The sequence below is a fragment of the Dermochelys coriacea genome, chromosome 2 (genome assembly GCF_009764565.3).
Source record: "Dermochelys coriacea isolate rDerCor1 chromosome 2, rDerCor1.pri.v4, whole genome shotgun sequence".
Taxonomy (NCBI): domain Eukaryota; kingdom Metazoa; phylum Chordata; order Testudines; family Dermochelyidae; genus Dermochelys; species Dermochelys coriacea.
This window is the reverse complement of record NC_050069.1, coordinates 192291865-192306504: the sequence shown is the minus strand read 5'-3', so window position 1 is coordinate 192306504 and position 14640 is coordinate 192291865. Positions and strand designations below refer to the sequence as shown.

Here is a 14640-nt window from a genome sequence, read left to right as displayed (position 1 = left end):
TTTTTTTTAGAACCTCATTTCCTTTTTTTAAAAAGAGCTCACTAGTCATTGATACCTCCCTGATTCCAGATGAGTGAATCTAAGCCCATTAAGAATATTAAACACTTCCCTTTTTAACTTTGACAGCAGAAAATGATTTCAAAGCAGCTCCTTAAACTGCGGTTGAAAAGGCATCCTAGTGATTTGGGGTTTGGGTAGTTTAAAACTGTCACTTTTCTCCTCCCTGACCTTCCTGCCCTCTCTCCTCTCACCATATGCCTGCAGCCATCCTGATCAATGAAGAAGTATATACTAGTGGGGAACTGTCTGGATACCTATAACCCGTTCATTTCCAGGCCTGAACATTTTGGGGGTGGGGGAGTTCTGATTATGTAGGTTTTATGTTGAGAGCATCTTTTTTTTTTTATTGAGGGGTGGGGTGTGCGATCTGGACTCCACTGAAACACACCTTTCCATATTAACTCTTGCTAGCAAAGTGTTTTTGTTTGTGTTTGTTACTCCATTAGGCTACTATACACACAGTTAGGATACTGTACTGGTGCTTTAGTATATCAATTATATGCTTTAACCAAGGGTTAGCAATAATTGAAAATTTGGAAAATCATTTCATCTTAGTAGCTTCAGGACACACCAAATGTATAAAGAAGGGAATGGTGGGCAAAGCAAAATGATCAATAATGCAACACCAACTTTTAGCAAAATACAAAGTTTCTGCTGAAAAGCAATGTATCCTCAACTTACATGCAAAAGGCTCTTTTCTCTATAATGGCTCATTTCTTACCCATGGGAGGTTCTGCCCCAAGGAAGCCATGCTACCTGGGCCAGGAATGGGAGCAAAACTTAATATATTGCCTTCATCTTAAGTATATTTCTGCCAGGCACAGTAGGAACGACTGTCAGAATTCAACTACCAACCTGGATGTTTCCTCTAGATGTCTCCTCAGACTCTAGAGCCAGACCTTCAGCTGCTGTAAATCAGCATAGGTCCACAGACTTCCTCAGAGCTGTGCTGATGTGTCCCAGTGAGAGCTGGACTCAACATGTCTCTTTGAGACATAGCAACAAACCTGATTTTGTTGTTCTGCATATAAAACCCCATACTGTAGGTTTCCAAATGGCAGTAAACTAGACTTGGTAGGCCCTGGGCGCTGGCAGACTGTCAAAGGGTCAATCAGCAAGCTTGTCTGTAAACATCTGAAACAGACCTCTGAATCCCCACAGCAGAGCAGAAATTTTATTTCTCCCCGCCCCCCCATACCCTCCCTTCTCATCTCCCCGTTTTTTTTTTTAATTTTTAAGTAAGGCTTTGTCTACATGGCAAATGAGTGCGCAGCAGCCATGGTGTGAATCTACAGCACTTTAGCCTGCTGCACACTAACTTGTTGTGTGGATCCTGCTATCTCACATGAAAGCACGCTATGAAATTTTGTGTGCTGTAGGAGAGTCCATGCAATGAGTTAGTGCATGGCAAGCTAGATTCATACTCTGGCTTGCAGTACACTAACATTCCATGTAGGCAAGCCATAAGTTTGTTACTGGTGAGAGGTGCTGGTTTGACACACTTATTTATATACAGAACAGATACAACGTTGGCAGTAGTATTGCAGATTTCCCCACAGTATCTAGTCAATCTGTTTCAACTCTCATGTGAGGGACTACCCAGGTGAAAGGATAGTTCAACCACCACTGAATCTTCAGCTTCTTTGCTGAGATTGCTAACACAGAACCATTTAATGTCCTACAAATCTAACTTTAAAAAATAGTCTGTTTCAGATATAAGCACATTAAACAGCTTCAGGCCATAAAAAATTAAATCATGCTTAATCCTAAAAGTTCTCACTTGAGCACAACCAACCATTAACCAGCTAAAAATTGCCAGTTTAACTTGGTATGTAGTCAGTGAAGCATGGCTATTAGCCATCTGCTAGTATTTGAAATACTTAGAGTACAGCAGTTTGTGTACAACAGCCATTTCCCCCCCCCCCCACTACAGGAGCCTAGAATGGACAGTTTCATAAGATGATGTTGAAACTTAAAATAGCATGCCAGTCTTAAAGTTTGAAGGCAATTCCATGTGGCTAGTATAGTTTGTTTTACACAATACTATAATTTATTCCTTACACAGGACACTGATTTAAATTTAAATTTTAGAATCACTGAAATACAATTTTAAAATATTGTGGATGAAATCCTGGTCCTATCAAAGTTTTGCCATTGACTTTAATGGGACCAGGGGTTTGTCCTGTAGCTTTAAATAGTACAACAATGCCACACTTTTAAATAGCATACTGTAACCTGTCTTGAAAATTGCACTTAGAGTTTTTCTCTTGACTTCAGAAGAATATGTTAACTTCTCACTGAAACATGCCCTGCTATGTACTTTACATTCAGGACTTCAGCTTATTTTCACCAAAGTGCATGAATAATTCTTGGAGGAATCAAGGCCATAATTGCAGAAAACTCTGGTCTGTTTATCTAGTGCTTCAAATTAAAAAAGCTATAATCTTTTTTTCTTAAAGTAAAAAATCCCCAATTCGTAATTGCAGCTATAAATTATAATATTTTCTATGAGATGTGGACAGGTAAAACATGTGATATTAATTCCTTATGGCATCTGCCACAGGCCTTGGAAACTTTGGAATCATTAAAATGCTTCCCCTGCTCAGCATGATATTACTTTAGATATTTCAGGACTAATTAATGTTAAATGCTGATGTTTTTGCTGAGATTGCAAGTAATACTAAACAGCAACACAAATGCTATAAAGCATCCTGCATATTTGTTGTAAATGTTTGCAGTTCTGTAAGGCAACTAATGTAAGAAAATCATTGTCTCTAATGTCACCGAAACTTGACACTTGGGAGCAAAAAAAGTAGAAAATGGCCTTGCTCAGTGGGTTCAATTGTGTGTGTGTGTGTGTGTGTGTGTGTGTGTATGTGTATATATATATATATATATATATATAAATTATTTTTTACAATTTGGAGTTCCCGTGCTGACATCAGTAGGATTGCTCAGAGTAGGAAACTCCTTGACAGTAAGTGTTTTCAGGATAAAAAGAAAAGGAGGACTTGTGGCACCTTAGAGACTAACAAATTTATTTGAGCATAAGCTTTCGTGAGCTACAGCTCACTGCATCCGATGAAGTGAGCTGTAGCTCACGAAAGCTTATGCTCAAATAAATTTGTTAATCTCTAAGGTGCCACAAGTACTCCTTTTCTTTTTGCAAATACAGACTAACACGGCTGCTACTCTGAAACCTATTTTCAGGATCACATTCTTGGTGTAGAATGTTTAACATTCTAATGTTCTAATTCTAATATTCTTTCTCATTCTTCCACAACCAGGACAGTGATGTCGAGGCAATGGTCAGGTATTTGGAGAACATCCTGAATAACAGCTCTCTAGGTGAGATGATGTCTCTTCTCCAGAACTAATAGTAATATTTACTAAAGTCTTCTGCAGTCTTTACGGTCTGCACTCAGCTCACTCCCTTTTCAATCCAACTGCTTTAAGGTGATTTTATAAAAAATGACCTTTAAAATTGTCTCTTTTGTCAACTCCACAAAGCATCAAATGCAACTGCATATAAAGATGACATTGTTTTGCTATCATGTTGTGAAATGGACAAAAAGCATTATGGATAGTAAAGTGAAGCATATACTGGTGGTGTACATACAAAAAGATTTTGAAAACTAGATATCAGAAGACTTTCTCCTCCAAAGAAAAAAAATCTTTAAACCTGTCATATGTAAAGAAGCAGATTGTTTTCACTTAGGCCAAAAGGAGAGAGACCATGGAGCTCAGTTGCAAAGTGAAAGTTGGTAGGCATTAAAAAGTCTGGTTTTAGTGTCTTATTGCTATCATTTTCCTAGAGTGGAGAAAAGATTTTGGTGCTTTAGAGATAAAACCCCGCTTTAAAATTTATTTTTAGAATGGACCAGCTCTGAGTCTGCTAAAGCTAATTAGCAGTTTATCACAAGATATGAGAGAGAGGCCACATAGGAGAAATATTGTGTCACATTGCCCAGATGAAAAATACTGCATTTGTGTATTTGTGACTGCAAGGAAAAGAAAAGAAAAGTAACATGTTGTTTCAAATTACAGTATTTATGAGCTTCATGACATTACATGTGATTGGATATTTTCTTCCATTCTTCCTCCCTCATCAGTGATCTCAGTATTGTCAAGTGAATAAAATACAGATCTGGGAGTCTAGAGGCTAGTGTTCTATTTCCAGCTCTGCCATTGACTTGCAGTGAGACCTTGGGCAAGTCACTTTATCTGTGTGTCTCACTTTCTGCTTCTGTAAAATGGGGATAATAAGACTTATCCTTGTAAAGAACTTCACAGTTTTCAAATAAAAAGTGCAGTATAGCTATTTAGTCTTATGCTAATTGTGCTTAAAATTAAAATAAGTGGGGCTATGGTCAATCAAAAATTGACTAAGACAAAATGTGGTAATTTGCTTTATTATATCATGTGAAAAAGGATTTATTTTTATAATCTTTACTAGAATTCTATAGATATGTCATAGATATGAGCACATATTATAATGATACAAAAGGCAATTAAAGTTATCTTTTTTTTTAAATTCATCTAGGGTTGGAACGAAAACAATATTTTCTTAAAATACAGTGTCACTCTTGGCAGATATGTAATAACAATTGATTCCTAAATTTGCAAGATTTTAGCTCCAAAGTCTTTTTTCAAATCCTAGTTATGAATTTTCAATTTCTTAGAAGTTAAAAGTAAAGTTTAAATGAGGGAAGAATATTAGGTTGAGACTGGAACTGTTGCTATCCTAAAGAACACAGGATACATTTTTATTTCTGCTCCTGATAGATCTGAGTAATGAAATTTAAGTTGTTGAAATATGTCTGACAAGTTCTGTGTTGAAGGTTAACACTGTTCTCCAAGCAGTGTTAATAACTAGATTTGTGTGATCTATTTTAAACAAATATAAGTGATAATTAACAGATTTTTCTTTCATCACTATTTGCTCAATGTCCAATAAGGATATTAAAAAAAATGTATTCTCTTAAGCAGAGGCAGCGCTAGTCTATTCGGAGCCATAAGCAGGAATATTTTGAGGGGATCCCCCCGCACAAGACATACTAAAAAGGTGAATGGGGTGACCATTGAGCTGGTCAGAGCCCTAAGCAATTGCTTAGTCTGCTTATGCCTAGAAATAGCTCTGCTCTTAAACTCTTCAAATATAAACCTCAAAGTTGCAGAGGGTACTCCATTTAATGTAACCTTACTATAGTTTCCATTCTATAGTATACATGCTAATTAGAAGAGTCACTTAAATAAGATATTTCTTCTTTAGCTAGGTTGTGAAAACCAGAAATGTCAAGATTTCAATCCAAGGAAAAGAAGTCTTGTATCATAAACAGAAGTCATTAGTAAGGCTATAATTTAGTCATGGGTATTTTTAGTAAAAGTCATGGACAATAAACAAAAATTCATGGCCCATGACCGGTCCATGACTTATCTTAGACCTTAGTCCATCCCATGCTTTGCTACACATTGGGCTACCCACACTTGCCATCCTTGCCTGTCAACTGCCCATCTCTCCAAATCTTCCCATATCAAGTTAAGGAGCTTGATGTCATTTAGAACAGTTTGTTTCCATGTTATTCGCGATCTTCCTCTTTTTCTTCTTGCGTTTTCTGGCTTCCATTCAAGGGCAGTATTTGGTAAGCATTTTTCCGTTCTCAGCACATCTCCCAGCCACAGATGTCGTCTTTTGTAGATTATTTGTGAGAGGATACCTTGTCCAGTAATTTTTCTGACTTCTTCATTCATCTTCCTATCTCTGTGTTATTCTCAATATTTTTCTCAGACATTTGTGATGAAATGCCTCCAGCTTTTGTGTATCTTTCCTGGTAAGTTGCCATGTCTCACTGCTATATGTTGTGATGGCGATGATAATTGCTTTTTACACATTCGGTTTTGTCGTGAGGGAGATGTTTTTGAGTCTTTCAAATGCAGCATTTGCCTTCCAGCTTCTTCTTCTTGTTTCCTCGAAACTAGTATCATGTTGGCTGATGGTACTTCCCAGATACATAAAATTGTCCACCTTCTCCAGTTTCTCTTCTATTTGATTTCTGTCCCTATAGTCCCCTTTAACATGATTTTACATGTCTTTGCATTGTATCTCAAACCTCTCTTCTCCATTATTACTTTTACTTGGTTTGTGTATTTTTGTAGTCCATTGGCATCTTCAGCAATAAGAGCGATGTCATCAGCAAAGTCTAGATCAAATAGCCTTGAATTGTTCCATTTTAGGCCATATGTGTCACTGTTGCATTGTTTTAATGTATAGTCGATGACTAGCATAAGCAAAAAAGGAGACAAGACGCACGTCTGTGCCTTACACCTGTCTTGATGCTGAATGGCCTACTCAATCCATTTTAATGCAGCATTTTGAATTGGTGTACAATGCCTTCATATTGTTGTTTAATTTTATTGGAATTCCATATTGTTCCACAATTTTCTGCATTGTTTCTCTGTTTACACTATCAAATGCCTTTTGAAAGTCCACAAAATTGATGGCAAGACTGCCTTGGAATTAAATTGTGTTTTCAATAATCCATCTGAGGGTGAAAATAGCCTCTGTGCATGATCTTCCTTGTCTAAATCCAGATTGTTGTTCATGTTCATCTGTCTTTTCATTCTGTTCCCAAGGACTGCTGCTAATACTTTTCCTATGACAGATAGAAATGTTACTCCCCTCCAATCTGAACAATTGTTTAGATCATCTTTCTTTGGTAACTTGATTATGGATCCATTCTTCCGGCACTTTCTCCTCTGTCCATATTTTGTTGCACAATGAACAGGGGTACTATTTAGTCAGGGATATATCTTAGCTGGGGGCGAGGGTGCACTGCTCTGAGAGGTTGGGGGGCTGCTGCTCATGGGGGCGGGGGCCAGCAGCACCAGCTGCCAGGGGGCCACCAAGGTCAGCAGCACCACTGCCTTGGGACTGCTGCTCAGGTGATTCCCTGGGGCCACACCAGCAATGCCGGTGCAGCTGGCTGTGGGGCTGCCCGAGTGGCTCACAGCAGAGCTGCTCCAGCAGCGGCTGGTGTGGCTATCCCTGGGGCTGGCTGGTTGGATGGCTCTTATGGGTCAGCCACACTGGCTGCTGAAGAAGTCATAGAGGTTGCAGAAAGTCATAGAATCCATGACTTCCACAACCTTCATGACAGATGACTAGTCATTAGAAATGAGAACCTCACATTTCACTTGGCTTTTTTGTCATTTGGGCTTTTCATTTGGGATTTATAATGGGATTAAGTTGAATTGTTTCAGGAAGATTTTAAAATAAAAATATAAAATTTTCTCTGGCAATTATTTGTATGAGGTACCATTCCTTATATTACAGTTTTCTGTATTACATATTGTAACACATAAATAAAGCATTTCACTGAAGTTAGAAAGTGGGATGTGAAAAATCAGTATCAACTTCAGTAAGATCTCTGATGCTCTTAGCAGCTACTAAGTACCATACTTGTCAAGAGTATCCAGAAGTATGCTGGGAAGTATTCATACCAGAGAGAATGTTTGTTTGTGTGTCACTGACATAATAATTAGATATGGGATCTATGACCTCCACTTTTCTCACCACCATTTTCATTCTGTGAATTCTCTTCATTTGAATGTGGTCCCAGACTCTGTATGACTTTCGCAAAGCAGAATACCTAGTTCACGCAGTAACTTGCATATGACATAGCATTTACAGATTTGGCATGAATTTAATTTAATTAAACAAGAACCATGTGAAATTAAAAAGCTGTTCTAAAGTGCTATGAATTGTACAGAAATACTGGGAACTGATGCAGATTTTGTGCTGGTCAGAATCTACCAGGACATTTCCATTTTTAAAGCCATCATGAAGCAAAAATTTGCAGTTTCACATAGGTCTTAGTGGAGGTCTAACTAGCACATACCTTCTTAAGTCAATAGAGGCAATGTTACTGGTGATGCATTAAGTATGCAATCTATTTTTCAGCATATAAGTGGCTCTGAGTAGGGTTTTTTCAGTGTAAAAACTCAAATTTTAGTTTCAAAGGATGAAATTCTGACCCTTTTAAAGCCCAATTGACTTCACTGGGAATAAAGGGTTTTTACTGGGTCAGTATGATCATACTAACAATTCAGCATAGTCCACTATTCATTTTGGGTTGCCTATGCAGCTGTGTACAGGGTAAGTTTTGCGTCAGACAGGACAGGGATGGAATCCTCTCTCCATGCTGTTTGTTTTTTTTAAAAAAAAAAAAAGCCACAGGAATGAATTAAAATTTGGAAATGAAAGACCTAAGGAGTTCAATCTGTTTAGTTTATAGAAGGAGAAGGTTAGAGGAAATTTGATCACTTTGTATTAGTAGCTGCAAAGGGCAAAGATATTTGATACTGGAGGGCTCTTTAATCTAGCAGGTAAGAGTATAACAAGATCCAATGGCTGGAAGTTGAAGCTAGAAAAATTCAAACTGAAAATAAGATGCACATTTTTCAGTGAGGGTAATTAGCCATTGGGACAGCTTGCAGGGGGGAAGGAGGGGGAATGCTGGGGCCATAGAGGCTGCTACTTGGTTACTTGAGAGCGGGGGAGGGGGGGGTTTCCTTCTCCCATCTTCCTTCTTCAGATGTCCCCAGCAATCAGACTAGCTAGCTGGGCTGGATGCTGGGGAGGTCATTTGCCCCTAAAATAAACTTAGAAAGCTTTCATCTTATAGTTTTGAAATGTCTATGCTCTGAATAGTTTATTTTAAATTATCTTAAGAATCAATAGAGATTTCATTGTGTTAAATAAGTGTGCAATGATTGGCTATTCTCCTTTAGATAGTGGCCAAATAACTATCATTTAATGCTGATTTATGGGTAGATTACTCCTGGGGGAATTCTGTGCCACTGCACATGCACAGAATTTATATTCCCTGCAGATTTCTTTGCTTCCCTCCAGGAAAAAATGACTTTCTGATGGGAAAGCAAAGGGAAGCCACAAGAATGGTCATGCACCCCTCCCCAGCAGTATGTTTCAGGTGCCCAGGGCAGCTGGCAGAGAGGTAAATCACTGTGGGGCAGGAGGTGGGACTGGGGAAGACCTGGCTGGTGACTTCTACCCTGTGCTGGGCTCAGCTGCGAGTCCTGACTGGGCTGGGGAGGATGGGACTTCCTCTTCTCCTGTGTGACGTCCGGAGGGGCTGTGTCAGACCCACCCCCAGATTTCTCCCCTGGCTGTAGGAAGCTCTGCAAATTCACTCCCTCCCCTGCATTCCTGCACCCATCACTTCTCAGCTACAGGGGGAGGGATCACTGTACAGGGAGCAGCTTCCCCCATCCGCCCAACCTCTGTGCATCCAGATCCCCTCATACCAGACCTTCATGCTGAACCTCATGTCCCCCTGCACCCAGAACCCCCACGGCGAGCCCCACTCCCACTGCAGCTGGACCACCCTGATGAGCCATCCTCACCCAATCCCCACCCTATGGAGCCCCAACCAGTTGCATCTGGATCCCCACTCCACTGAGCCCCATTCCCCCAGTATCTGGATGCCACACTCAACCCCCCCACTCAGACACTCTCTGCTGAGTTCTAGCCCCACCCCACCCAGACCTCCTCCACTGAGCCCAAACCATCTTCACCTGAACCCCCCTGCAGAGTCCCATTACCGTTGCACCCAGAACCCCCCCCAAAAGCCCCTGTGCATCCAGATCCCCCACTGAGCTGCTCACACTCAGATTGCCCCACACAGAACCTCTCAAACCAAATCTGGATCCCCCCCACACTAAGCCAGTCCACATTTTGATCCTGCCTTCCTGAGCCTGCCTACCCAAACCTGGCGCACCTGGCATGGAGAAGCAGGGCCCTGGGGTGTTTTTGGGGCCAGCCCGGTCCTTGCACTCTGTCAGGATTGGGAGCAACCTTACCACTGGGTCCATGTCCAGGGGGAGCTGCACAGTGATCTCCCACCTCTGTGCAGCCAGTGGCCTATGATCTCCAATGCCATGTTGGAGCTTCCACATTTATTTGAAAAAATTTGCAGAATTTTAAAATATTGTGCACAGATTTTTTTACATTTTTTTGGCACAGAATTTTTAATTTTTTTGAGCAGAATGCCCTCAGGAGTAGTGAATAAACTGCTCTGAACTAGATGCAAAATATCGTATTAATCAAGTGACTGCTTATAGAAAAATACCTCTGATGAAATAAATACCTTCTTTGGGGCCAGGGTTACCGAGCACCCTTGGAAAAGTTTGTGAGGATTGTTACGCTAGCAGTACAAAAATCTCTTCACCAACCTTAACTGAAACCCCATATTTAATTATAACAGCCCCTTCCCAGGATACTCCAGCCTGATGCCCTTGCATCAGCTATACAATACCCATAAGATTTTGTTTAGTGGAAGGGAAGATATTAGTTTGTGTTTTGAGACCAAGTTTTGTATGGCCACTTGCCAACATGGAGAGAAGGCAAAGTAAGAATGGTTTATTTAGCATGAGTTCCCAGAAAGTCAAGAAGGATGTCTTTAATAATGAAATGTCAGAGCAGAAGAAGCAAAAGTATTGGAGCAATAAATATGCCAGGACACTACTACAAGAAGAATATCCTAGCTTCTTACCACAATGATCTACCCTGCAATATTACTATTCGCTAGAATTTATCAGGCTGCCAGGTTTAATACTACTTTGTCTTAAGAAAAGTACCGTTTGCGCCTTCTTTTTAAGCCACAGGTAGTCAGGACATCAGTTTTATCTCGTATTTGAAATGTAGCAACAGCACTGAGGCCCGAAGCATCATACAAGGGACTTGGTACAATACTGATTGAAAGCGAACAATTCCACCTACCAAGTCGTCGGCATCATTTTGGGTAGCACCTGCAAACTACACTAGCAACTCATGTCAGAACTACATCACTCAAGGGGTGTGGAAAATCCACACCCCTGAGCGACTCAGTTATACTGACCTAAACTCCTGGTGTAGACACCACTATGTAGGTGGGAGGGCTTTTCCCAGCGACACAGCTACCGCCTCTTGGGGAGGTGGATTAACTGCACTGATGGGAGAAGCTCTTCTGTCAGCAAAGGCACAGCTGCAGCCTTTTAAATGTAGACACGCCCTTAGTTTAAGGGCATGGCTACACTTGCAGATGTAGAGCGCTGTGAATTAAACCCGCCCTCGGAGAGCGCAGCTGGGAAAGTGCTGCCGTGTGTCCACACTGACAGGAACAAGCACGCTGGCAGGGCCACATTTGCGGCACTTGCAGCTGCATGTGGGAGTGGTGCATTGTGGGCAGCTATCCCACAGAGCCCCTCTTCCCATTCTGGTGCTGTGGCTTGTGGGAAGGGGGCAGGAGGTGTGGGGCATTCTGGGTCCTGTCCCAATGCCTTGTCATGCTTCGGTTCGCATCCCAGCATTCCCTGTGCTTCCGTCCACATTTGGTGCCATCTTTCAACATTTTTGGTACTGCGCGCTCTGTCTTTCCTTTCCATCTGCAGGAATGGAGCCCGAACTACTGAGGAGTATGCTGATGAGTCTCGCCAGCACGTCATGTTTGGCAGTCAGGTTATTCCTTTTGATCCAAAGTCACAGTGAGGGCTCCGATGATATCGACTCGAGTAACGCATATGACACGAGTTTGCTTGTAACATTCACGGACATGCGCACCACCGTGGAACGCCGCTTTTGGGCTCGGGAAACAAGCACTGAGTGGTGGGATCACATCGTCATGCAAGTCTGGGATGACGAGCAGTGGCTGCAGAACTTTCGGATGAGAAAAGCCACTTTCATGGGACTGTGTGAGGAGCTCGCCCTCACCCTGCGGCGCAAGGCCATGAGTTTGAGAACTGCCCTGATGGTGGAGAAGTGGGTGGCTATTGCAATCTGGAAGCTGGCAACTCCAGACAGCTACCGATCGGTTGCTAACCAGTTCAGAGTGGGGAAGTCGACCGTTGGAATCATGTTGATGCAAGTTTGCCGGGTTTGAATGCTGCGTTACTTCATGTGACATGTCTTCCTTGCTTCTATGTGGCCTCTTTCTGATTCTTTGGAGTCTTTCGGCCAGTGATAACACAGACAGCTGAGATCTCAAGGTTATATCTGTAAAGGCAAAATGCAACACTTAACAGAGGCAGAATTGTTCACACCAAACAGAGCAATGATTCCCCCACACTTAAGAGCAAGCACAGTCTACACAATAGTATAATTTGCCCATCCCAAAGCGAGCACACACAACCCACGGGAGCCCCAAAATGGTGATTAAGCACAGGGTCAAGCATGACTGATTGTTTCACGGCTGTAATGACCTCTGGGTTTCTGTGCCTTGGGGAGAGCCAACTGTGGCAGGGGGCCCCTATACTGAACACTGTCCCCACATTTTCCACAGGAGTTTGTCCTGGAAGATATCTCGCTGCTGAGGGTGACCTGGGAAGCAAGAGAGGGTCTTCTACTGCAATGTGGATTCCTCTCTGGCCCATATGCAGCTTGCCTGTGTGAGCAATGGTCCCCCCGCCCCTCACGGCACAGTGGCACGGACAAGTTAGGCTTACTGGGACAAGGAGCACAGTGGCTCTCCCGAGAAACCTGCACAAACGCATTGCCCGAGTTCTGGATGAGACCTTTGAAGAGATCATTGAGGCCGATTACCGCGATGTGAGAGAGCACATCAATGCGCTATTCTGCATCTAGGCATGCACGCAGCCCTAACCCTCCTCGCTCCAAGAGCCCGCACCGAATAACTTCCTTCCCAAAATAAAAGTTGCTTACCGGGAACCTCCTCTGGTGTTTGTCCTTCCCCAAGCACCAGTTGCCGCGACTGGCTACCTTCCTCCTGGCTTGAGAACAGCTCCTGGCTGCCTGCATCTCGGGATTCCAGGGTGTCTTCCTCTGCCTCAGCACCCTCGCTCCCGCTTTGCTCCTCCTCCTGCCTTGTTGAACTGGGCTGTGAAGGGTACTAGGAGTGGAGGTGGGTTCACCCCCTAGTATCACATCCAGCTCTTTGTAAAAACGGCAGGTCGTGGGAGCAGTACCGGAGTGGCTGTTTGCCTCCTGGGCTCTGCAGTAGGCAATCCACAGCTCCCTCACTTTAACCCTGCACTGCAATGCATCCCGGTCATGGCCCCTTTTCATCATGTCCCTTGATATCTGCCCGAAGGTATGGTAATTCCTACGGCTGGAGCGCAGCTGGGACTGATGAGGTCCAGCACCTTGCCATTGCTCCATACTGGGGATCGTGTGGCGGCATGGTCACCTGGAAAGATGCGCTGAGAGCACTCCATGCCTGGCTGAGCAAACAGGAAGGGGATTTTCAAAATTCCCAGAGAATTTAAAGGGCGGGTCTAATGGTTGGTCACCTGAGGGCAGGGCAGAAGAGTTCAAAATGGTGACCAAAATGGCTAGAACAGGCATTGTGGGACACTTCTGGAGGCCGATCGGAGCTCATTAATAGATCAGGGCATCCACAGTGCTCCAGCGGGGGCGCATCAACCATTATTCCACTCGCCGAGGTGGAGGTACCAGGAGCAGACCAGCCACAGAGTCAGAGTGCTCTACTTGCCTTGCCAGTGCGGACGGGTAGTGAGCTAGTGCATCCAGGGCTCCTTTAATGCGCTGTAACTCGCAAGTGTAGCCAAGCCCCAAGAGATTGAATGATAACACAGTTGAAGTTGATAAGGGGCTTCTGTACACAGAGACATTCAGGGAAGTTAACCTGCATCAACTAAAGGTGTAAATTAAAAGTGGATTAGTTAAATTGCATTACACCCCTGTGAGGACACTCTTTCACAATTAAAATAACCTTAATTCAGTTTAGTTTGATTCAGTTGGGCATTGAATTTCATTAAACTGAATTAAGGTCACTTTAATTCTTAATGAGAGTGTTCACACAGGGTTTAATCCAGTGTATCAAATATACTTTAAACTCACACCTTTAGTTTATTCGAATCAGCTTTCCTCAGTGTCTCCCTGTTGATAAACCCATTCATACACATGCTTGCATCATGCTTGACCAAGTTACTAGAAGAGTGTTTACATAGTTTTGCCCTGAAATTGAACCGCTACAAGCATAGAAACTTAGTGATATTTTTTTTACTAGCTGCAGTGCAAATTAATTGTTGACAAGAACTGAGCAAGTCCTTTCTCACCATTTTAACTATAAGCACACAGACAAAACCTTGGGTACACAGTAATATTTAGGCACCAGACAAGTAGCTTGGGCTACTGAATGCAACCTCGCCTATCTGGTAAATGGCCTTCGATAGTCTGTATTTCATCTTCACTAGTGATTGTCTTAATTTTCAGTGAAAGGTAGCTGACTTTTCTAAACCTGGAGGCTGGTGAGCTGTAACCTCACTTATAAAACATATCTGACTGCTCCCACTTGTCTTATCCCCCCTCACTTCAATAACAACATATTAGTGGCCAGTATCTCAAAAACTGCAAGAAACAAGGCTGGTGCATCTGAATGCTCGTAATCCTATTGTTCAATGGTAAAGCATCAATTATTAATGCTCGTATCTCGTGAGTATAATGGCTGCTAATATCATATTATAACTGAAGTGAAAGTAAAGAAGAACTGGATTTTAAAGCATGGGTGTTATGTAATTGATTTCCCCCCCCCCGCCATTATTTTG

At 42.4% G+C, this 14640-nt stretch overlaps 1 protein-coding gene across 6 annotated transcripts in view; it reads left to right on the top strand.

Moving 5' to 3' along the window:
• Positions 1 to 14640, top strand: part of NEK11 (NIMA related kinase 11) — a 169716-nt gene that overhangs the window by 118796 nt on the left and 36280 nt on the right. For all 6 annotated transcript variants that reach the window (XM_043508953.1, XM_038393222.2, XM_038393223.2 and 3 more), the window contains exon 14: positions 3348 to 3408. In XM_043508953.1, coding sequence (XP_043364888.1) covers positions 3348 to 3408 — 61 coding nt within the window. The remainder of the gene's footprint in view (positions 1 to 3347; positions 3409 to 14640) is intronic.